This window comes from Crocodylus siamensis, chromosome 2 (assembly GCF_052110815.1).
Source record: "Crocodylus siamensis isolate JL-2025a chromosome 2, ASM5211081v1, whole genome shotgun sequence".
Taxonomy (NCBI): Eukaryota; Metazoa; Chordata; order Crocodylia; family Crocodylidae; genus Crocodylus; species Crocodylus siamensis.
This window is the reverse complement of record NC_143396.1, coordinates 222,659,583-222,685,618: the sequence shown is the minus strand read 5'-3', so window position 1 is coordinate 222,685,618 and position 26,036 is coordinate 222,659,583. Positions and strand designations below refer to the sequence as shown.

The following is a 26,036-nucleotide window of genomic DNA, read 5'->3' as shown; positions in this document are numbered from 1 at the left end:
CGATGGCTACTAAAGCCACTATATTAAGTAAGGAAATCAACATGTTAAACTCCATGTTCCAAATGAAGTAACTCTTTGTCTTTTCAGTTATAATCAGTTGAGGGCTTAAAATTTATAATTATACAGAAAATCTGCATTAAAGAATTGAAATTCTTTAATGGTATAATGGATCATGACCTTCACTTCTTGTCTTGTTCAAAAGATAGTACCTTAAACATAACATACCCTGTCATAATGTTGGAGCATATAAGAAAATTATTCAGCAACATAACTTTCTGAAATAATGGAAATTGATAGTGTAATTAAGATTCTCCTACATCTGTGAACCATGAGAGCTATGGAAAGCCACTTGATACCCCCAAAGCAGCATAGCTGTTTTTTAGCTGATCAGGAGCCTGCAAGACAGCAGCAAGACAACCAAGACAGCATTAACAGGAAACAAGTAAAAAAAGTTACCACTGATATGGACTTTATGTTTTGTAAAAGATTTCATTTCAAAAGGTTTTATAATAAGTCTGTCTTGTTTCTCAAAATTATGTGAAAGGCTTGAAAGATCAAATGTCTCAGCTACTTTTCCTCCTGTTTACTAATCTCTCTAATTAGGACTTGAACTGGGTGTGGGACTGACAGGAACAGAAGAGAGAACTGTCATCTCTTTTGAAAAATTAAATACAATAACTCTTTAGATAATTCTGCCTATGGATTCAGAAGACAGGTGTGCTCTACTGTTCTACTGAACATTTACCATTACATGCCTGGTTTCAGCCATATGGACTGTGTGACTCACCAAAACAAGGCTGGCTGTGCAAAGTCAGTCCTAATCCCCACTATAATCAGCAGAGACAGAGGAGCTAGAGCAGGGGTTTTCAAACTTTTGAACAAGTGTACTCCTTCTATCTCAAAGTTTCAGCTCATGTACCCTTTTATATTAAAATTATTGGGGGGGGTTGAGTGCATGTGCTCCCCCCAGCAGGTAAGTCTGCTGGGGAGGGGAAAGGGCCGTGAGGGGCTGGGGTGAATGGGACCCTGGCCGGGCGAGGTTGTGGGATAATCAGATCCTGGGCAGCTCATCCAAGAGCACGGGGGGGGACTCCTGCCACTGTGTGAACCCCAGCAGAGGCCTGGGGGGCATGTGCCGCCCTGATCTGTGCACGGGGCAGAGGCAGCTGCCACTGCGCGCTGGGCTTTGCACACTGCTGTAGCTGCCTTGGGAAGGGTGTGATGCCATGTGCATCCCACTCCCAGGCAGACAGGGGTGCAGCGCAGCCTGGTGGTGGCATGTGGAGTCGCACTGCTCCTGGGCCAACAGCAGTGCCGCACAAAGCCCAGCACGCAGTGGCAACTGTCTCTGCCCCACACACAGAGAAGGGAGGCATGTGGCCCCCAGGCCTCCACTGGGGTGCATGCAGTGGCATAAGCCACACCCCTGTATGCCATATGATCATTTTAAGTACCCCTAGGGATATGCCTACACCCAGTTGACAACCACTGAGCTAGAGAATTCCCTTGTTCCCCTGTATTTTTTGTGCGACTGATAATGGAGAATTCTCTCCCCTGGGGCCCTACAAAAACATATTACGATGTATGGGTAATTGCACATCAGATATGGACATAAAAACACTTGGCATTTTCAAGTGTTAGCTGAAAGACGTTAATGAGGAGAATGTTGCACTTACACTTGCACACTACGGTACTAAGTTTTCAAACAGAAACTGTCAAATTACTATGACCCTCAGTCTAATCTTCTTTAAAAGAGTGCAAGCATTTATGTAAGAATTATCTTGTATTAACAAATCCCCCAGTATTATTATTATTATTTTATTATTAGTTCCATCACTGTCACTGAGAATAAAGATACAAAAGGCACTGTTTCTCAGTTGACCCCCAATATTTTTGCTTTGCTTTTTAAAATGTCAGATAAACAGCAAGCATAACTTAATTAACCCAAACTATATCTATTCTACTTAAATATCTCTAACAGTAGATAGATTCAGCCATGATACTAAGGACCTCAAGTGCATAACTAGAATAAAGCATATTGATATGTGTATCCTATGAAGCACAGAATGACTGGAGAAGACACTGACTGAAGAAAACACCAAAAGAATGAAAATATTGTCCGTCAATAGACAGTAAATAACAAAAATTAAGAGTTAAAGCATAAAAATCCACAGAAATGTGATCTCACTTTTCACTTCCAATGTTTTCTCATGGATGTTCTTTGCTAATGTTAGAAGAAGTTACATCATTGTGGTTTCTTTGTCGGTCAAAGAAAAGGTGTCGTCTCTGAACCAAGAGTTCTAGAGTTTTGCATCATCAAAATACTGCGCTTCCACTTAGCCAGAACTGTTTTTATCTCAAAGGAAACTTCAGCATTTTTCAAGCTACATAAAAGGAACTCAAATGCAACTGCACAGAGGTGGAATCAGACAGCTGTTTAACAGAATACAATCACACTATAAACAATTTGGCATGGAAGGTACAGAAGAATACAGTATCCAGTGGAAACTGTGAGGGGTATTTAACAATGCAGAATGCAATTGCTAGAGTTGGACTGTGGCCATTTCACTGAGGCAAGACCCCTACCAATTCTTGAGAAAAGTGACAAGCATCAGTTCTTTACTACGCAGCCATTGCACCAGCTTGAATACTTCACGTCAAATAGTTCTCTTCTTACTTTGTTGGTAACGTTCTTACCTAGAGAGCATGCCCAGAGGAGTAACATTAAGTGATCCCATCAGCATTGCCAGGGCCATCCCTGGGGCCTCTCGCTCTATTACTTCTTTAGTGGCCTGTAATCAAAGATTAAACAGCAGACTGAGTAAAAACAACAAAAAGAAAGAAAAATAAATGTGAAACTGGCTAAAATTTGTAAACGAACATTTCTCTTTTTCTCAAAAGTGATCAGCCTAAAAGTTTCATCTGGGGGCATTATACGATCAGAAAACTTCCTTCCCCTCATAGGGAAACTGGATTCTGAAACTCATCTCTAATGAAAATGCTCTTGCTTGTGGAAAGTAAACCATTGAAAATCAGTGTTAGCATTAGTGCAGAGACCCATTCAGAGAATCCTAAAGCTGGGTGTTTTGGGAATGGTACATTTGCAGGAACCATTAGGCATCACTGCAAGAGAGCTATGAGAACTCCCTCTACCGACAATGAAACAGCACATGGCAACTAAGCAAGTAGACAACTAACTGTAACTGCCACCTCCTTTTCATCATGCACAATTTCCATTCGACTTTTCTGGGGCACTTGAAAGTTAAAAGGATTCGCACAGGAGGCAGGGAAAGGAACTTGCTAAGTGAAGCCCATGTGACAGACAAGAAAGTAGTGAAAATGGTAATGATAATGGCTTGAGGTGGTGAGGGTGGGAAGGCTGCAGCCTTCCTTTTCAATTATATCAGCCAAGGGGTGGCTTTAAACAAGCTGGCAACTTGTGTTCATAGTCAGTTCACACGCAGTGGAAATCAGCAAGCTGGGAGAGCACAGTCAGAAAATGCATAGGGGTTTTTTTTTGTATAAGGAATGGGGTGAGGAATTATTTTCCTGGCATTTGAAGACATTTTAGCAGCTACTTCATAAAACAGGATTTTACTTACTGGATTACACCATCTGTTCTAATCTCTAAAATCTAGCATTGGCTAATACCTGACATTTCAAAACGGAAGGTTGAACTCCCTTCTCCCCTGCTACCATAATGCACCTGACTAATATTACAGATGCTTTATAGCAGGAAGGAATCCTCCTGATGCTTGCAGGAGCCAGTTTATGATCTGAGCTCTGATACTGGATTATTGTTTTTACCTTGTATAATTAAAAAACTAACAACTCATAACATTTCTAGACTGAATTTTCAAAAACTGATCAGTAGTATGACTTGACACTGCAGTAATCAGTAGAGACGGTAAGGAAGGAAAAAAAAAAGCCTTCCTTGAACACAAAGGGCTCTTTCAATAGGCTAAACTCACTTTACATAATATTTTCCAGTTGGACCCATTAAGATAATGGAAATAAAAAACATAGGCTAAGAACTATTGGAAGGTAAAGACATTACACATCCATTGCATGTATACAGCACGTTTCATTCAGAAGAGCCTGACCTCAAAGTGCTTTACAAGTTCTTGGGGCAATTGCTCCATGGCAGTATTAAGCAGTACAGAACTGCAGTGAGACAGTAAGATAGGGGTGGGCAATTATTTGGGCTGGAGGGCCACGTAAGTTATTGTATGGGCTTGGTGGGGAGGGTGCTGACTTGGCCTGGTGCTGTAGGGAAGAGGGGGAAATCTGACCTTGCCTGGTATGGAGGGGTAGGGTGCTGTCCCAGGTTGGAGTAGTGGCGGGGGGTGGAGGGGGGACACAGGGTGAGGGGTAAATAATCGTATCTGGTCCACGGCCCATCTGCCCCACTCTTACCACCAGGGAGCTGGACAAAATGGGAGGGCAGGGTCTCCATGGAGAGTGGCTAGGACCCCTATGGATAGGGTGCACTTGAACAGGTGGATGGGATGGGGCCATAGGAGGGTGGGGACCAGTGTCTGGGAGTAGGATGGGTGAGCAGGGGGGTGACAGTATGGGGACAGGGCCTGGGGCAGAGCCATGATCCACTCCCCACGCAGCCCTGCAACGAGCACTGGTTCCACGGGCAGAGATGTGTGGGGAGTAGATTGTGGCTCTGCCCCAGAATCGCAGCTCCAGCTAGTCCATCCTGCTCCCAGATGCCACTTCTCACCTGCCCATAGCCCCATCCCATCTATCTGGCCAAGCATGTCGTGCTCACAAGGGTCCCAGGCCAGGCCAGTCTCCATGGAGACCCCATCTACCCCCCTGCTCTCTCTGGTGCTGCTGGTGGTGGTGCCAGACAGATGGATTGGGGTGCCCAGGCAGCAGGGCTGGGTCCAGCAGTGATGGTGACAAGCAGTGGCAGCGGCTGCCAGTAAGCTGAGTCTAGGTGCTGTGCACAGCCCTGCCACGCTGTGCACCTGGGGGTAGCACAACCAGCCGCAAGTGCCACGTCCCTGGCTGCTCCCACAAGTCTGGGCCAGGTGGGACCAATGGACCCACCAAGAGCCCAACAGAATCTCTTGGCAGGCTGAACCTGCCAATGGGTTGTATTTTGTCTGCCCCTGCAATAAAGACCCCAGGAGGTGATATGATCCAGGAGGGTACAGTGGCTCTATATTGCTGTGCTATGTGGCTATTGCCTTTTTCTTAAAACCTTACTTCTCATTAGCATGAGAATTTCATTTATTAAAGTAACATTTTGGCTTTACAATTATTAAAAATTTACAAACAATAAATTGCAGGTGGTTTGTATTTACCTTGTTTGTGTTTGAGACGGTTTTGAATTGTCAGGCTTTTGTCAGCAACCTCATAGATAATCTCATGAATTTAGGGGACTTGTCTAGAACAGGTTGGCATTGATGGTATCTCAATCTGAGGCCGGGTACTTAGCTAGTACCTCACTTAATGTGGGTACTATATGCTTTACCTATCGCCATCTCCCATACCCATAGCCTTTGGTTAATGAAAAATGCAGTATTAACTGAGAAGTACTTACGCTAAGGGAAAGGCAAAGACTGCCTTTCCTTCAACTAGTGGCACAAAGGAAGAGTGAAATAAACGTTGAAAATACAATCCCTATAGTAATTTAACTTCTTATAGTTTCAGCTACTAGACACAGTACAGATGTTACAGTTCCTAAAAAGAAAATAGGAATTGGGAGGAACACTGTTGATATTAGGAACACTTTGTATTTACTTTGCAGTATTAATCAAAAGACCTCAAAACACTTTGCAAACATGAATTCTCTCTCATTTTACCTTTGAAAATGAAAGTACCTTCCCAATCTTAAAAGAGAGAAAACTGAACCAGAGAAGTTAAGTGGATCGTGCAAGGTCACAAAGCAAACTGGAGGTCCCAAGAAAATAATACATTGTCCTATCTGCAAATCCCTTGACATTTTTCAGGCAGCAGTGGTAAAAAATAATGAATATTCATATTATGTTAGCCTTATTTTCATGTATTGTCACTAGCAACATAACATCTTCTAGAGGCAAATATTACTATTTTAATATTCTATATTAATAAGATATAGCCACAAAGTAAAACCTCCAATTTTTATTAAGATACAAACTGTTCTGCGTATTCAGTACTGGGCAAGGGGAAATCTGGCTCATGCTAAATCAAAGAAATGAATGCAGTAGCAGAAGACATTTTTCTACAGATCATGCGTGCTGTACATGGCATACAGTGTCTCCCATCTTCAGTTTAGAAAGCAAAAAGGTATATAAATGGAGCCTCACATCTGCATCACTGAGAAAAGGAAATTGGAAGACATGCTCTGGAAAAAAAACAGTATGTGGACAAAACTCAAATCTTGATGTTGAATGAGATGTTCTGCCAAAAATATACCTGGTGAGATATTAAGTTATCAATTACACATTAAAATACTGGTGAGAGTCCAAGAGACCTACTATTTCACAGCAGAAAAAATATTTTACTCAGCGTTGGAACAACTTACTGAAATTTCACCTTGTTGAAAATGAGGGAAATAGGTAGGCTACTCACTCACACACGTACACAAACACACACACATACAGAAAAACCACACACCTGCCTGTATGCTCTTTACCCATATGCATTTTACCTTCATTTAAAAAAATACTTTCTCTGCTACTTAAAACTAGTTTTAAACATAATTTACATTTTGAAACCCATTTTTACTTTTCAGCAGAGGATGTCATTAGTTAAAATTCTCAAGAGCTTCAAAGATAGCACAAGATACAGAGAAGTTCCATAAACAATGATCTTGCAAGCCCAGGGAGTCCTGCAATGAAATTCAAACCTATTCTTTTAACTGCACAAGAAAAATGACCTTGACAAAAAGACATTGCCAGTAGGCAATGAGATTATTAAATATGTGCAGATGACACAAAAGCAAAATCTGAAAGGGCAGAAGTCCAGACAAGCTGTATGACCCTCAGTATAAGACACTAAATATACTGCTTTCTCGGTATATATGCTTTCATTTATTATTACAGGCAGACTCTGTGAAGTGGGGAGCACTGCCTGTTCTCACACTTGCAGCTTGGCTGGATGATTTAATCAAAATGGCTGCTGCTAACTTACATTCTTTACAGTGCCATCAGCTACTACATCAGCCACTGGAGACTGCATTTTTGGGATGTCCTTAAATAACAAGCAAATAAGTGTGCAGTATACAGGGATTGCAATTTTCCTGAAACTGGGAAGCATGCAGTTTATTAGTCACATGCAAATTAATTAAAGTAGTTGGGACAGATGGTTTGCCTATTATTTGTGGTCATCTGCAACACGCTTCATCTTCAACCAGTTATTTTCTGCAGTGTTTTTAACCAGCTTTTAAAATAATTTCTTTGTAAAATGGAACAGAAGGAAGAGAAATGCTAATTTAATATTTATATCTGTGCCCAGCTCAGAAGGTAACAGACAGGTACATTGAATGACCTGCATACAAATTGTTAAGGAAATACAATGCTTCAGCTTCTTTGTATTGCACCAAAACTAGAGGTTTGGCAAGGCAGTTAAACACCATGTGATGAACTGCTTTAGATTACTACCATTACCATTCCTAAAAGATCAGCATTTGACCCAATTCATTTTATTATATCAGAATTCACTTTTCTTTCTCGGCCTGACAGAATTGGAGATGTTGCTTTTGGGAAAATCTACTGGAAAAGAATACATGAGCATATTAACATTAGAACAAATATTATCCATAATACAGCAACAGGCACAAATGGTACAGTAGCCCTGTCACTAATCTACTCATGTAGACAGTGCTTGTTTTACCAGGTCACCAAATTGCTAACTGTCATGATTTATTCTGAGTCTTGCAATATTTGTGTTTCAATTTTAACACGTTCTATTGTCTCAAGATTGTTGGCATCAAACTCTTGATTTTTCTCTTATTTACGTACTTAGTGGTATATTTAATGAAATTAAAGACAAACTGCTCCCAGTCAAGATGACCACTGTTTTTTAGTTATTTGTATATGGCAGTAAAGCTGGCCATATTGAAAATGGCCACCAGCTCCCACTGTTATCAATAGGACAAGATAGTCATCAAAGACAGGTGACTATTACCCAACGGTCAGGGAAATTTACTGGAAAATATGGGGAGGAAGAGGCATGTGAGAAGGAGGAGGAAAGATAAAGAGATACAAGAGAAACAAAGGTTTACATCATGAACAGATGTGCTGGGAACGCAGGAGAAGATAGAGGGAAAGGCAAGGTATTCTGAGTGTGTAGGTGTGAGACAATTATGGTCAAATGAAATACAAATGGGGAAATGGAGACAGGGAGTTCTGGGGAATGTGTGGTATAGAGAAGAGTAAGGGGAATAAAAAAGAAATACAGAGGGTGCAGGAATATGTGTGGAGTAGAAGGAAAGTGAAAGGAGACAGTGGAACGTAGAGACCAGGTTCGGTTGCCGCTTGTCTTGAATTTCACAGAACAGTTCTAGCATTTTTAAGGAATGTTCCACAACCAGCAAAGCTATTATCTGGGAAGGCAAAGGTCCTGGTTTTGAGTGACAGCAGGCCCATGGAGTTTCAGACTTGTGTTGGCATGGAGCTAGAAGAAGCTTTGGCGGGCACATAGGCTGAATGCAAACATGCAAGCATATGTGGTTGGTGGTGTGCAAAGCTCTTTGCAGCACCACAAACTGCACGTTTTGCATGTTAAACCATGCATGGGGCTGCTAATTTGCAGTGCTGGGGCAAAATTTGCTAGTGGGATTTCTTGGTAGCTACAAATATCTTGGGGAAAAAAGTGGCACAAAGCACACCAAAATACTATGTGCTGGGAAAAATGCTTTTTATTGCTTTAAATATCCAGTATCCAGTAGAGGAGTCCACAGAATTTTTTCTGTACATTTCATTGTTATAAGTATAAATATTATAATAACAAATTTTGTCTAGTTTGAGGTCCCTTTCTTTTTTGAATGAGGGCAATATGCCGATAACCAAACTGGTCTATTTTGGGGCATCTGTGATGTAGCTGTGGTTGTTTGGCAGATGGCTTACTGCCAACCTGGCTTTAGAGTAGTCAGTAGATTACGCTTAGCTGTGGAAGCCCTAAAGGCAGCCTCTGTGACAAGCACACACAGTAAACTGGTTTTCTCAAAAGGCCAAATATTCCCCTCTTTGAAATGCTAGGAAAACGATGAGCTTTCTGTTCTAATCTTTAAATATAGGAGCATAACCTCTTACTTTGTTAATCACTTGTAACACTTTTGCAGCTGTATACCACATCTGATATATTTTTCTCTAATATAGGAAGGATATTTTTCTGGATTTCAGACTAATACACATTAAGAAATCAGGAAGACAATATATCTTAGGTGAGATTAAAATGGTCAGATGTGCCTGTGAGATATGTGAATGTATTGAATGTACATATGCGAATCTAAAATTACTTTCTGTGGAATCTGCTAATGGCAATCAATGTATAGTTTTACTTTATGTCTTACAATATATTTCATGCTTGCCAGTCTCTCGGTATTCTTTCACATGGTTGTTGTTACAGTCATTTATTTATGAATGCCTGGACAGACAGAACAGTGCCCTGGTAAACTTTATTTCTATTGCAATATTTGGTGTGTGGCTCTGCTAAACCATTTAATAAAGCAGCCACATCCATGAACAATAATTTGAGAAAATTGTTTAATGAATTAATGTGCATATTTGCACATAATTTGTGCTTTACAAATTATATAGATTTAGTGCTGAGAACACATATGAGTTTGTTTGACCTCTGCAGATGGGCCTTGCCTCAGAAATAACAACAGAGTCCACTGAGGGTCAGAAGTCCGTGCCGGGAGCAGGGGAGAGACCGGGGATGCGCTGTCTCAAGCCCCACCCCCACCGCCCACTCCTAGGCATGCCTGCACGTGCCGGTGCGGAGCTGATGCCGGAGCCCGGCACAGCTGTTTGGAGCCTCCTGGTTGCAGATGCCCCGGCTCTGGGGAGCTGCTGCTAGCCAGGATCCCGGGCTGCTCCCAGCAGGCAGCTGGGATGCTGCAAGCCCTGCTGGGAGCAGCCTGGGCTCCAGCAGCTCCCCAGAGCTGGGGTAGCTGCAAGCAGCCACAGAGCCAGGGCTGTGGGGCAGAGGCTTTGGCTGGGGTGCAAGGGGCAGTAGGGCTGCGGGGCAGGGGCTTTGAGGGGAGGTTAGGGGGCAGTAGGGCTGAGGGGAAGGGGCTTTGGGTGGGGGGCAATGGGCAGCAGGGCTGGGGGGCAGAGGCTTTGGGTGGGGGGCACAGGGCACAAGCAGGGCATCCTGCCATGTACCCCTTGCCCTCATTTTGTTTTTCTGCCATGCTGGCAATCCAGCACCTTCCGAGGTAGGCATTGTGGTGTTTTTCGGCACTCCAGCCAAAAAACGTTGCCTACCCCTGAACTAGAGAGTTAGGATGGACCTAACATCCAGTAAGTGTTGGAGGTGTTCAACAACAGGTTGGAAAAAAGTAGGTTAGATCCCAGATTGAGAGGTTATTCACAGAAATGAAACCATCATCCATTTTCAATGCATTCCACTAACATAACAGTAATATCAAGGTATCCTGAATTAAAGTCATTTTCTAGAGAACATTTCTTGGCAATATCCAAAACATGATAATTACAAGCATAAATCCTATTCTCTACCTGCATTTCTCTTTGACTAACACCCTTTAAATAATATGGCATTTCTACTACTGGTCTTACTGCAACTGGTCTTCTGCCCTTATGTATACCTGCTATATTACAAGGCATTTAATAGTTTACTGAATGTATTGAATCCAAACTGTCAAGGTGACAAGAAAAGGTGACAATATGTCTCAGGTTAGAGCAAGAAATATGTTAGTTTAGTATGCTCATGGAAAAAAAGAAAAAGAAAATCCCACAGAATCTGTAATCTAGAGGGCAAAACAGGCTATGAAAAAGATTCCTTGGTTTGTCCTTATTGATTTTATGTCTTAATATCTTTGTTACATGTTGGTGCTGAGTTCTGTTTCAAGAGCCAGTGAGAGACCAAAGACACTGCATTAGTGAACAAATTGAAAGGTACAGTTTTACAAAGAAATTCTCTCTGTAGCCATGGCTTTACATTTATTTAGTTTCATAGTTGGTAGGGTTGGAAGGGACCTGAGCAGATCATCAATCCAACCCCCTGCCATGGCAGGAAAGAGTACTGGGGTCAAAGGACCCCAGCAAGATGTTCATCCAACCTCCTCTTAAAGACCCCCAGGGTAGGAGGCAGAATCACTTTTCTTTTGGAAGTTGGTTCCAGATCCTAGCCACCCTGACACTGAAGTAGCGCCTCCTGATACCTAGCCTGAATCTACCCTCTGCCAGCTTGTGACTGTTATTTCTAGTCACTCCTGGTAGTGCTCAGGGTAAAAGGGACTCCCCCAGTGCCTGCTGGTCCCCTCTGACCAGTCTGTAAATGGCCACTAGATCCCCCCTCAGCCTTCTCTTGTGAAGGCTGAACAGGTTCAGATCCCGTAGCCTCTCCCTGTAAGGCCTGCCCTGCTGCCCCCAATCATACGAGTGGCCCTCTTCTGGACCCTCTCCATGTTGTGCACATCCCTCCTGAAGTTCGATGCCCAGAACTGGATTCAGTACTCCAGCTGCAGCCTGACCAGTGCCACATAGAGGGAGAGGATCACCTCCTTGGACCTGCTTGAGATGCATCTGTGGATGCATGACAAGTTGTGGTTGGCCTTCCTAACTGCATCCCCACACTGCTGGCCCACGGTCATCTTGGCATCAATGATGACTCCAAGATCCTTTTCTGCCTCTGCACTGACGAGAAGGGAGTTCCCCAACCTGTAGGTATGGTGCTGGTTGTTCCTCCCCAGGCACAGCACCTTGCACTTGTCAGTGTTGAATCCCATCCTATTCTCATCCGCCCACCCCTGTAACCTGTTCACGTCCAATTGCAGCCTATTCCTCCCGTCTAGCGTGCCCACATCCCCCACACATCTTAGTGTCATCAGCAAATTTGAGCAGGGTGCTTTTTACTCCCTAGTCCTAGTCACTGATGAAGATGTTGAACAGTGTGGGCCCAAGGACCGAGCCCTGGGGGACCCCACTGCCCACATCCCTCCAGGTCGAAAATGACCCATCTGCCGCCACTCTCTGGGTGCGGCCCTCCAGCCAGTTGGTGACCCATTTGACTGTGTAGGTGTGGACACCACAATCCCCCAATTTTTAATGAGAACAGGGTGAGAGACAGTGTCAAAGTCCTTCCAAAAGTCCAGAAAGACTATGCCCGCTGCTATACCTGCGTCTAAGGATTTTGTGACCTGGTCATAGAAGGCCACCAGGTTGGTCTGACAGGACCTGCCTCTAGTGAACCCATGTTGTTGCCCCTAAGCATAATCTCGCCTGCTGGCCCCTCGTGGGCATGCGCCAGAATAATCCTCTCAAAAAGCTTACCCAGGATCGAGGTAAGACTGACTGGCCTATAGTTTCCTGGGTCCTCCTTCCTCCCTTCTTTGAAGCTGGGAACCACATTGGCCCTCTTCTACTCCTCTGGCACCACACCAGAGCACCACGAGTACTTGTAAAGCCATGCCAGGGTTCCTGCCATGACCTCAGCTAATTCCCTCAGCACTCGGGGGTAGAGATTGTCTGGACTTGCTGATTTAAATACATCCAGTCCCTCCGGAAGTTCCCTGACTAGATCCTCACTGACCCTTGGCCTGGGGCCTACAGAGGTCCTGTTTAGGGGGGTGACGTGGTCCATGCTCAGGAAAATGGAGGCAAAGAAACTGTTAAATAGGTTAGCTTTGTCATCTGCTGTGACGACCAGATTTCCTAGCGTGTTTTGCAGAGGCCCCACATTACCCAGTACCTTCTTTTTGCCCCCTATGTATTTAAAAAAAGACCTATTGTCCTTGATCCGGGAAGCCAGTCCCAGTCCCATGTCCGCCTTGGCTTTCCTGACCGCCCCCTGCAGCCCTGAGCAACCGCAGTATAATCCTCCCTGGTGATGGCCCCTCCCTGCCATTGGGAGTACACCTCCTTTTTAGCTAGGAGACATTTCCGGATGCTTTTGGTGAACCATGGGGGCTTTTGCGCCCTCCTGCCCCCTTTGGTCCGTGTTGGGATTACCAGTTGAAGGCTGTTATTAAATCTCCCCTCAGTCTTCTCTTCTCCAGACTAAATAAGCCCAGTTCCCTCATCCTCTCCTCATAAGTCACGTGCTGGAGCATTTTCATTGCTCTCTGCTGGGCTCACTCCAATTTGTCCACATCCTTTCTGTAGTGGGGGGCCCAAACTGAACACAGTACCCTGGATGTGGCCTCACTAGTGTCAAATAGAGGGGAAAGAATCACTTCCCTGGCTCTGCTGGCAAGGCTTTTACTAATTCCACCCAGCATGCTGTAAACCTTCATCACAATAAAGGCACATTGTTGGCTTATATTCAGCTTATTGCCCGCTGTAACCCCCCTCCCACCTCCTCAAGTCCTTTTCTGCAGAGCTTCTGCTTAATCAGTCAGTCCCCAGCCTGTAGCAGTGCATGGAATTCTTTGGTCCTAAGTGCAGGGCACGTGTAAAAACACCGTTAGACCCTAGCCACCAAACCTGAATCAGAGAAAAGGGTCACATGGAAACCCTTCTTTCTCAGGATTTTTCTTCCACTCACAAACTGATGTACTTCCTGACTCAGAGCACCACTTTATGGCAGATTGACTCCACAAGTCCCTAACTATTTAAGAAAAATTATTCTGATTTCAAGATGATGCAAGGGAAAGGTAGTGATGCAACTTTTGTATCACAGAAGCTCATGTTTAAAATTTTATTGTATCTTTATTTTCTTATTCTATCCATGTTTCTTCAGTTGCTTTATAGAACTCAATATTTTATCTGAATTTAGATCCACTATTCATCTCAGCTCTTAAAAGATATTTTTTCAGTCTGTTCAAATGTCTGAATTGTTAAAGTGAAAATTTAGTTCACTTCATAGGAAATTCCTTATAGATTTAGTAGCAGAGGCATAAAAAAAGGTTAAAATGACATAGGTTATCTGATCCTTTTCTTGTGTTCTGCTTTGCCATTAAAGGTATTGTTAGCTGTGACAAATGCAGACAAGAGAAGATAATGGAAGAGTGAAATTTACAGGGTTAGAAAAATATAAGGTTGGTTGGGTTTCTCTGAATGAAATAGCACAGAGAACAATCTTGATCAGATGGGAAGGAAATTTTATAGAATTTGTAGTTTAGATTCTTGCTGGAAAAGGAGAGAAAAGAGCAACTCACGTGTCAAAGACTAAAGGCAATCCACCCCTTCCTGGAACTGTTACAAATGAATACTGTGAACTCACAGAATTCGGATATTATAAAAAACCATGCTAGGGAAATTGAATGAAAGTCCCAAGTTGTTTTAGACATAAGCAGAGTATATGCTTCAGTTAGGTTGAAACTCTCCTTAGACTCACGTTGTTTAGGCAGGGGATAAGTGTATATGCACATACATTTGTGGGAAAGGAGCCTCACGGTATGGATAAAAGTACAGCTGGAGAAACTTCAAAAGAAGAGATGGGGGTGGGGTGGAAGCTGTTACTTCGGAGTATGCTGTTATGCTGTAACTGACTGTTACATGTGCATGATCTTGTAGCAGTATAAGTGAGCTGTGGCTAACTACAGACATTCAAAAAGTACAAGGTGGAATCAATCTAAGTTATGTGGTTTTCTGTAAGAGGCACAGTTTAGATTGGTTGCAAACAAAATACACATCCACCTTTGGTGGTGGAGGAGAGAGGTGGCAAATCTTAGATCCCATTCCACCATTTTTAAATCAGTCTATGTGTGCTGAACTTCTGTTCTGTTATGGATTTGGACCAGTTTCTGATCACTTACACCGGTAAATGCTTGTACCTGGCCCAAATGACTCCTTGTTAAAGTGGAAGTGGTTTTGCTCCCTTTATATCGCTACAGGCTCATGAACAGATTCTGTCGGGGCCCTTTTTTTAAAGCATCTCCAACTTTACATTTGTCCACATCCTCAATAGATGAGAATTCTTCTGAACATGCTGTTACTATCAAGAAAAAACCCTCACTTACAACCATCTACCAAGTCAAATCAGAACCAAAACTAACCAACACAATTAATGACATCTTGGCCCCACTGAACATAGGATTTCACCAGATTTACATACTTTACTAACTGAAAACCTCAGATAAGAAAATCAGTAAGTACTTCCGCAAATATTAAACTGATATACTATGTGATGTTTTCTAGCACTACTGACACTATACTGCCCCTTCTTGTTCTGGTGCAGCACAGATAGAGGTGAAATACTCAGTACAGGACTGAGGGCTTTGTCACATGTTCACTTGCAGCAGTTACAAAACATTGGAATGCAGTGACCTATTAAAGTTAATAAGTGCTAGGAGATAACCCTCACCTGAAAGGGAACAATTTTGCAGTGCCATGGGGGCATGTAACACATGCTAAACTTCTTGAACATGGGTGTTTGCATTTTTATTGCCCTTAGTAAGTAGTAAGTTGAATGTCTGACACCCCTCAAGAGGCAATCCCAACTGATCTGTGGAGGCAGAGAAGAAGCAAGGAAAGAGCTATTTAGTTTTTTTAACCTCTGGAGTGGTAATATGCATCCCAGAATTGTATGTTAGAGATGAGATACATAAGGTTAAAGATCTTCTGATATGTGTCACTTGGAATTCTACTATGAATGCAATGACCTTTATCATTTATGAGGCATTCTGGCTCATAAAAACATACATGTTCTGGTATGTGGTGCTCCATCTTAATCTGGTGAGAATTTCTACTCTCTTCAGATTACATTTTGGAGAGTCTCAGGTGGTGGGGGTGGTTCAAGAGCTGAGGAGTGACAGCTGAGAATGACCTCCAACATGTTTTTGCCACTGATGGTACTTGCAAAAGGCTGCTCTTGGCTGCCCTTAGGGATTGTGATGAGAGAAGGCAGTCCCCTAGATATATAGAGCCCAGATCATTCAGGACCTTACCGGTCAAAACCAGTACACTGAATTGCACTTAGGAAGCTACTGGAAGCCAGCAGAGACTGGAGCACTGGAGTAATGTGCTCCTGGCAACCTACCCCCATTAAGAGGTGGGATACCATGTTCTATACCAGTTGCAGCTTCCAGCATCATCATCAAGGGCAGTCCCATGTAAAGTGCACTGAGGCAGTCTAGCCTTGAGGTTACGATGGCATGGAGGACAGTGGCCAGATCCAAATGTGAAAGAGAGGATCACAGACTTCATAGCTGATGGAGCTGGTGAAAGATACTCCTAGACACTGCTGCCACCTAAAGAGCCAAGTGCATTAAAAGACACCTCAGCACCCCAAAACTGTGAACCTGAGTGATAAGGGGAAGCTGAACCCCATCAGTGGTGGCTACTTCTATCTCTCTCAAGTCATGAGGCCTGCCAACCACTATCACCTCTGTCTTGTTTGGATTCAGCTTCAGTTGGTTCATCTTTAATCCATAGTTGCAGCCATGCACTGGGAAAGGACCAGAACTGTAGGTCTTTGGTTAGATAGGAAAGAGAGCTAGAGCTGATTTGTCCTCAGCCTCTTGATGGCAGGCACTTCACTTCAAATCTCCAAATTATCTCACCAAGTAACTCCACATATAAGATGAATAGGAGTAAAAAAGTCTTGAGGGGTTGACAAACACTTGTCCATCATCACCTCCGGTACCTCTCAGTTAGGAAGAGCGAAACTAGATAATCAAAACAAGTAATTTTCTTGTGTCTAAAAATTCCATGTGTGAATGATTCTTACATAAATAATGTCACTCTAGTAAAAAATACTTTAAGATAATTTTGCCATTCCCTGACAGCCCCACAGCAGCAGGTATCCAGTCAGATCCAAGAGCCTGATGTTTGGCCAGAGCTTGTTTTATCAAGAAAATAGCATGTCATGGAATACTGAGCTGAACTTCAGTGTCTGATTAGGTATTAGAAGTCAGTGGCCTAACATATACTTTATCAAAAGGTTAGCTGTATAGCACTCCTTCAGGCTTTGCAGAAACCACACTTTTTACCTCAGGGACTCTCAGGAAGGTAACAAGATGAATAGAGAGATGGTGGGAGATGGTGAAACTTGACACGCCTGGGATAAATTAATTTTGGTATTATTCCACTGGATTCAAGATAAGTTAAACAAGAAATATATTTGACTCGCAGGCTATTGTTTGACTTTAAAATGACAGACATGATCATCTAGCAGTTATAACTGGACTCATCAAATGATTTTCTTAAATGGACTTTCAGTACAAATACACGTGAATTAATAGTAATGTTGTTAGAAGAAGAGCTGTGCTAACACAGCTGGATAGGCATCTGGCTGGGGTCATCTGATCCCAGCACTCTTTCCTGCCTATGCAGGGAGTTGGACCCGATGATCTGTTGAGGTCCCTCCAACCCTAGCATCTAAGAATCTGTGAATCTATGACACTGCTGTCGTACAATGGACCAAAATCCCCATCTCAACAGGTAGGATTCTGGCCCTGCTCAAATAAAAATTTCATAGCAAAAAATATAAATTTACTTTTCTCTCTAGGCATTTGGTTTTACTCTTAGGTTAGCAATACAACACAAACATCAGAAGAAAAATTCTTTTCAAACTTGGCTGTCCCTACAGTCATTTCATAGATTTCATAGACATTAGGGCTGGAAGGGACCTCGGGAGATCATCGAGTCCAGCCCCCTGCCCAAAGGGCAGGAAGTCAGCTGGGGTCATAGGATCCCAGCAAGATAAGCATCCAATTTACTCTTGAAGGTGTTCAATGTAGGCGCTTGAACCACCTCCGCTGGCAGACTGTTCCAGACCTTGGGGGCTCGGACAGTAAAGAAATTCTTCCTTATGTCCAGCCTGAAACGGTCTTGCAGGAGTTTGTGACCATTCGACCTCGTCATCCCATGGGGCGCTCTGGTGAACAAACGTTCCCCCAGTCTTTTCTGAAGGACAGGTTTGTCCAAAATACTAGTGCCCTCCACCTCTAAGTGAAGCAACAATATATTTCATATGCTGTTTAAAACAAACTCAATCCACTTGTTACAACTCAGCTGGGATTACACTTGTACTATCAGGCCAATGTAATGTTGAGTTGTGTACAAAAGATTAATTCTGATATTTCTTAAGCTTTTCAAATATTGACTTTTCAGCCGTCATGTTCTTTAGTGTAGATTTCTTTTTGATAAAATACATGTGAACATCATGATTTTCATTAACCTATTTATTTTAAAGCAATCACAGATGTAAAAGCAAAGCCTTGTATACTTTGAAGCAAGCTCAACCTTTACTGCTCGAATGTAATAGACTGAAACCCATGCAGCAGCTTTATTTTTAAAATAATCTTTCAAATGAATTCAGTGTCCTTGCATTTTCAATTTTCAGTATAATGATTTTTATGCTGAGAGCACATAACTGGATCATAGATTTGTCTGGCAAAAGTGTGAACTTTTAAGACCTGCGGAGGCATTACAGGATTGTGAAATAAGTAGGAAGCAGAGTGTCAGTCCTCTTCGCTTTAGGGCTTAGGTTCACTCATATCTCATATTTAAATTATTGCAATTATTCTGGGAAGCCCATTATCAGAATGATATTGGTAATTGAGAGTAGTTACAGAACATCAAATGTAATAATCAGGGTGACGGCAGTGAAATCTATGAGTGGATGCACTCAAGAAAGAATGCAACTGAGTCTAAACCAGGGGAGAGCAATTATTTCAGCTGGAGGGCCACTTACCAAGTTTTGGTGAGCTGTCGAGGGCCACAAGGGTAGCCCTGCCCCTTGATGGGTGCCTTGCCCCCTGGTTGCCAACTTAGGACCAGAAGTCCCACAACTAACCCCTGACCTTTACCACTGGAAGTCCCTACCCTTGCCCCAGAAGCACTCCTTTTGGGAGGGAGGGTGTTGGCATCTTAAAATTGGAAAAAAAAACCCTCCAAATCCTGTAGTAAGAAAAATCAGACATATATTATAACTTATTTTCATTTTATTTAAAAATATTTTGTCCTGATTTATGTGTGTTTACATAGTGTATCTAGAGGTGATTGCATAATAGCTTAAAATAAAGTCTTACTCATGTATATTGTATGTGTGGAAGTAAGGGGGTGTATGTGGGGGTATGTGGTGGGCTGTGGGGTGTGTGTGGTATGGGTATGGTGGGTGGGGTATGTGGGAGGGTGTGGAATTATGGTGGGGCATTGGGAGCGTGTGTGTGGGCTTTGGGAGCATGTGGGTGTGTTTGGGGAGGTATAATGGGGAGTGGGGTATGTGGGAAGCTGTGGGTGTGTGTAGGGGGATGGAGTGCCCTCGAAGTCCCTGCAGTGTGCCAGTCCCTGGATCTGCATCTGGTGGCAATGAGTGGGGCCAGCCCTGCCTGGCTCCATAGCACGCAGCTCCCCATGCTCCCACCTCAGTCCCTGACTGCAGGTGGTGGCAGCATGTGGGCCCTGCACCACCCAGCCCCATAGCAGTCATGCCCAAGTCCCTGGCCACAAGTGTTGGCAGGGTGTGGGGCTAGCCCAACCCAGCTCCACAGCATACAGCTCCTGCAGTATGTGGGGCCAGGCTGTACTCCCAGTGGATGTCCCTGGCCCCAGCTCAGTGGGGCCCTTCCCTAAATTCCCACTCTCACAGGCAGGAAAGCTGAGAACAGCCATGGGGTTACCAGCAAAAGCCTCTGCCAGGCAGAGGTTTCTTGTCTCCAGCACCCCCTACCTCAGGGCTGGTGGAGGGTCGAGCCAGGCTGGGGTGGGGGACTGGTTGCTTAGCAATCAGAGCTGTACCTCCTGCATGAAGATGCTGTCTTGCAGAGGGGGAGGCCAGGGCCAACCTTACACAGGGCTTATGGAGGGGCCCCCGCAGGCTAGATGGAATTGGATGGTGGGCTGGATTTGGCCCGTGGGCCATGTTTTGCCTACCCCTGATCTAAACACAGCTTGCTCTGTACCTGTGAGAGTCAGTCTAAGCAATAATTAAAAGAAAACATCAGAACAGTTTACAAATACTGAAAAGTATAAACAGCAAGGGTGGAGAGTGCTATTTATTTTGCCTATAAGTTACTATAAATAGCGATAAATTGGTGAAATCAAGCCAAAATTTAAGGATAACATCATATGAAACCATGAAATTTATTAAGTCACCATCAAGTTTCCAAGAAAGGTGGTAGAACCTCCAACAAACTGAAAATTTTAAACTTCCCTCTACAGAGCCATTGAAAATTATATTGTAGAGAACAATGTAGCACTGGACACTGAAAGATGGACGATTAAATTTCTTCCATGTCTAACTTCTGTGAATCTATTATATTAATCGGTGTGGGATCTCAACAATCTGAAGATCAGATATTATTTCATGGAAAGGGAACAAGCTAAACACCATGTTACAATTATACCTCCCCTACATTTAAAAAAATAGAACAGTAAATGCACATTTTCCCTATTTACACTCAACTAAAAGCTATGCTATAAGAAAGAGGGATTTTGATAATGGATAAGGTTTAATTATTCATATGCAAATACAGTGTATGTTTAATAGGTAAAAAGAAAACAGAAATCAGTCTGTGAAAAAGCATGATAAGAAAGACTAAGGAAAGCTTATATGCCTTAATGAATGGAGGTGGGGGGATCTAATAATGGATGATACGGAGAAGATTGAAGTTTTTAATGTCTTTTTTGCTTCAGCCTTCACAAAATAGGTCAACTGTCAGATAACAGGCATGGTTAGGAGAAAGTATATGGGAGAAAATAATCAGCCTAGCATAGGGAAAGAACAGGTTAGAGATTAGTTAGACAAAGTAGATGTTTTTAAAATCAGCAGGCTCGATGAGATTCAGTCTATAAGACCCAAAGAATTGGCTGCGATGACTGCAGAGCCATGGAAGTCATGGAGGTTAGGCAAGATCCATGATGACTGAAAAAGAGTATATATAGTACCCAAAGGGAAGAACGTAGATCTAGATTATAGATTACTTTGTTTGATCATGGTGTCTGCAAAGAAACTGAAGCATATTAATAAAGACATTTATTTCTAGGCAAGTAGCTGTAACAAGGTGATCAGGAACAGTTAACATGAATTTGCCAAGAACAAATCATACTTAACCAACCTCATCTCCTTCTTTGACATGGTGACAGGCTTTGTGGATGGGGCGAGAACAGTAGATGTGATACATTTTGGTTTAAACATAGTTTTCAACACTGCCTCTCATGGCTTTCTTATTAGGGAGCTAAGGCAATATGGTCTAGATGAAAGTAATGTAAGGCAGATGCATAACTGATTGGATTATCATACTTAAAGGGTGCATCTACACATTGCTACCGCACTGTGTTTTAGTACTTCCTTTTGGAAGTACTAAAGCATGGTGCAGTACAGGTGGTTACTGCATCATGTGCGCAGTGCACAGGTAGATTTGGCTGCTACATCACTGTAGTGGTGTGCTATACCCAAGGAGTGCGCCAGTACAGTGACATAGCTGGTCATCATGTGTAGACATAGGTGATTGCTGTGTTGCCATAGAGTGCCATATGGCGCCGTAGGACAATGGGTAGATGTGCTTAAAGAGTATATCTAATTGGGAAGAAGAGTCCAATAGGTTTCCTCAGTGGTCTGCCTTGGATCTAGTCTTTGGAATTTATAATACCTTCATTAATGACTTCAAGGATGGCACTGGGTACATCTACATGTTCATTAACGCGTCATAGTTACAGGTACTAACTTAAAGCACTGTAATCAGCACTACTGTGCATTAGCACAGATGCACACTTTTTGTGTGATGCTTAATGCATATTGGACGAAGTATACTGTGCATTAGTGTAGTATGAATTTTTGCATATTAGTTATTATGCTTAAGTGGTAATAAAATTGAATTGATCAACCCCTATGATTGGATGAACAACTAAAACTCCATTTTATGTTTGTTCCCTCCCTGACATGAGTAGATGAACTTTGTATGCTCTGTGTACGTGAATGTCTGTGTGAGAAGGCGAATGGTGAAAGAATGGTAACTATTTGCATGAAAACAGAAGAAGATTTAATTGATTGTGTAAACAACAAGGCACCAATGTATAAGTTACCAGACAGTAAACTAATTAATAGATGGCTGAAGAACTTGTCTGTGATCAGGTGCAAAGAAGAAGGAATTTTGCATATCCTGCCATTTGAACTACACAATGGTTCAGAGGAGATAACCAACTTTACTAGAATGACCTCAAGTTGAGTTAACAAGAAGAAACAACCTCTAACTAAAGACTGAGCATGGAAAAGCCCCAATGCTGAACAAAGACTTGAAATCCCTATAGAAGTGAGATGCAGACAAGCCAACATGGGGAATCCACCCTCTGCAACCTCATGGAGCACAGGCATGCATGCCTGTATACCCCGACTCCTATCACCCTCAATAAGCCTGGACCCGGCCATCCAGTGCTAATATTAAGCAACGTCTGCTGGTAACTATAACATCTAACTGGATTGGTTTTGTCTGTATATGTCTGTTTGGATGACTGGTGTGTCCAAGCTCATGTATCTATTTCATGTAATCAATAAACATGGCATTTTGCCTTATCCCCCTTTTAAGGTCTTGCAAAGAGGTTGAAGAATTTTAGATGGTATTTAGAAATGTGGGTATTTTTGGAAAAGAGTGGGGTACTGCCAAGTAACAGTATAGGTGACAGACAAGCCAGGAAGCTACCCATTCAGAAAGTTGAACATTTATTAGTTTTGTACAGAAATTCTTATGTTTTATGGTAGGACAACACAATGGAAAACTGACTGACAGTCAGGAGGATATGGATATAGGAGAAACAATTCAGTGAATAACATACATTTAAAATAAAAAAGTGTTTGATAAGATTCTTTATCAGAGCTAAATGGCAAAGGAATAGGGGAAGAACTTGGTTGAAATCAGAAATGATAGGAAGGCCAGAATGGGAAGGTTTTCAAGCTTGGAGGGGTTATGACTCCTTTGGAGTACTTCAGAAGTTAATTTTAAGACTGCTTTAGTTGCAAAGTGCACAGTTGTAGAAAAATTACTCAGCACAAGTTAGGGCCATTCTAACAGAGAAACAGAATGCCAAACAGGGGAGATGTATTGGGATGTGATGCACTGAATTTTTGTTTTCCAATGCTTTGGTTTGATGTTTTTCATTTTTTTTAAATAAAATTGTGTCAAAATTTGAGATGCAAAATTACCATATATATTTTTCTCTCTCTCAAATGAACACAACCCATTAAATAAATTATAAGAATTTTTACACCATAATTGGAATATCATGGTTGTAAGACTGATTGCCTTGACACTTTGCTGAGCAGCTGTCCTGATTTTATTGCTACTTACAAGAAATTCTGAACACTGAAAAATGGTAAATTCTGGTGCCCCTCAGCCAGTTGCTTCATGACACTCTACTATAATTTGATCAGTTTAAACCTTACAGAACTGATTAGCATTTGAGAGCTAGCTACTTTCTAAAGAATTAGGGAGCGCCACTAGGATACTACACAGAAAGTAAAGTTCTGGTTGTTAGGGAGGAATTTGGAATTAAATTCCTTTAAAGGTCCAGTACTCTATTAGAGAAAAATCTTCAGTCATGCTTCGCTGGTCTGCTTCCTTTTTGATTCCAGTCCCCAAACAATGGGTGAGAAACCAACAATGTTCATTTAATGGTGAGAACCATCTTACAAGGAGGGAACTATTGTACTGAAAAAGCTATTACTTTATAAAGTGTTTGCTAAATCCCGTACGATGTGAAATACAGGGTCTATCCCAGGGGATGCTATGTATTGCTTCAGGGAATACTGACCAAAAAGGAGCAACTGTTAGATCTTATCTGAAATATTTGGGCACTATATAAAATATTATAAGGCAACATGGGTGTTAGGAGAATTAAGGGGCTGTTTTTATTTGGATTATATGAAGGGAGAATTTGAGACAACAGTTTTTTCTACGACATTTTGATGGGGGTGGATGAAGTCACTTTGATATTGGCTCAAAACTGAGAAAACAGGGAGGTACCTAAAAACTGAATTGCAGCTTAAGAGTTGTGCAGTTTAGTGAGTGGAATCCAGGGACAGAAAGCAGGAACTGCACATTTCTATTCCAAGCTCTGACAGTGACTACTAGCTCATTGTCCTTATCCCTGCTCCATGCAAAGAGGCCAAAAGTTGCCATAAATGGGCAGGTGAATATTCTTACAGTGTAGAGGAAGCACTGGGGCTAGGCCAGAGTGAAAGTGGTCACTGCTGGGACTTTCTACAGTTTGGTAGTCTCCTGCTGATACAATGGTACATTTGAGCCAGTTGCAAGCCTCTACTGTTTAGACCTGCAGCTTCAGAATCAGGGACCTGGAAAAGAGGTTCTTTAGCTCCTTTCCTTCAACTGTAGCCAGTAGTTACTGGGCATAGCTGAGAATTCAACCTTTGATCCTTCTGAACCTCGTTAATATAAGATCAATATTTAATTACCTACCTTATAGGGGAACTGCAAAGATTCCAGTGGGTACCATTAGTACAGTGATTTGATAGTGAATAACAGCGTACACGTTCTACAAAGGTTCCCAGAAAAGGTGACAGAAACAAATACTATAAATGAGGTTCAGACATCCCTCAATATTTTTCGGAGGAGGGGTTGAGTAGTCCTATGAAAAAGTAGGAGGGGGTAGAGAAATTAATTTTAAAGCACTGGTTTTTCAGGTTGAACCAGGGCATGGTGGAGCCAGGTAACAGCCTTTTCCTGTTCCTCACATTAAATATATATATTTTCAAACTGGTGCATATTTGGAAGTAAAAATCACAGGACATGGTACAGGGCAGCATGAAAGAAATACTAGGCAGATCACCCAGAGGACAGGGCAGTAAGAGGGTAATTGCCAATGAGTGGACAATGTAACCAGCAAACAGGTGAAAAGGCAGGAGGGAAACACTAGACATTCAGCAAGTTGATAAAGCAGTATCAAACAGTCAACAAGTGCACAAAGCAGGAGGAGAATAGTTCAGAAAGTTAGCAGATGCACACAGCAGGAGGGCGATGTCAGGCACTCAAAAGAGGGGCAAAAGGGCAGCAGGAGGTCAGTGCCCATGTATAATAGGATACAATGGACAAGGAGGCAATGCAAGCCATTCAATGGATGTATAGAGCTGTAAATAGTCAATGTCAGGCAATTATCTGCTCAAGAAGGCAATGCCAGGCAGGCAAATCAAGCAAAAGGCCAGTGTTTCAGGAGGGCAATGCCAAACAGGAAACAGGTATAGAGAGTAGAAAGAGGGCAATGAATGCCAGGCCAACCCTAGGCAGGCAAGGTAGCAAGAAGGCAATTCCTGTGAACGATCAGATGCAACTGCCAGCAAGGAGAAAGCAGAAATCTGGTAACAGACTGGCAGGGCAGCAGGGGGACAATGCTTTCCAGGCAACTGAGGGTATTGTGGGTAAAGCAGCCAACCAAATCAAGTTGCTCACCCTCTGATAACACTATTAGATCAACAGCGAGAACCATGAAAATCTACAAGAGAATAGCACACAAATGGAAACAGCAGCATGAATCTGAGCCCTAGCACCTGGGGAGGCCTTGGGACCCTTCTATAAACAGAAATATGAGAATCCACAAGGAAATGAAACAAATGGGAAAAACGTGTCTGGAAATTGTTTCTGATGATTCAAAAGCAAAAAAATACTAGCAAAGAATTAGTTTGGAAATGATTGGCTGGGATTGAAGATGTTGCTTACCCCTCTCTGGAGCCCACATAATGGGAATGTTGGGAATTTCTGCAGCAGAAAAACAGAAGAGAAAAGGGATTTCTGACTCCCAGTTCAAGGAAAAGCAGATCAGTTTAGGACTGGGGGACCTGATATGGGCAAAATAAGATTTTGCCTGAATCTTCACCCATCCCCAAAACTAAGTTTTACTGAGTTTTGAGAAAGGTTTAAAGCAGCCCATACCACTTTCTTCTTATGACCTCCCCCCATATTTCCAAGTACAACACTTACCTCTAATGCAAAGCATGTTAAGAGGGGAGACATG

General features: G+C 42.6%; 1 protein-coding gene across 9 annotated transcripts in view; it reads right to left on the bottom strand.

The window, feature by feature from the left end:
- GPHN (gephyrin) overlaps positions 1-26,036 on the bottom strand; it is a 612,917-nt gene that overhangs the window by 226,701 nt on the left and 360,180 nt on the right. For all 9 annotated transcript variants that reach the window (XM_090033171.1, XM_090033172.1, XM_090033174.1 and 6 more), the window contains one exon: positions 2,698-2,792. In XM_090033171.1, the coding sequence (XP_089889297.1) occupies positions 2,698-2,792 (95 nt within the window). The remainder of the gene's footprint in view (positions 1-2,697; positions 2,793-26,036) is intronic.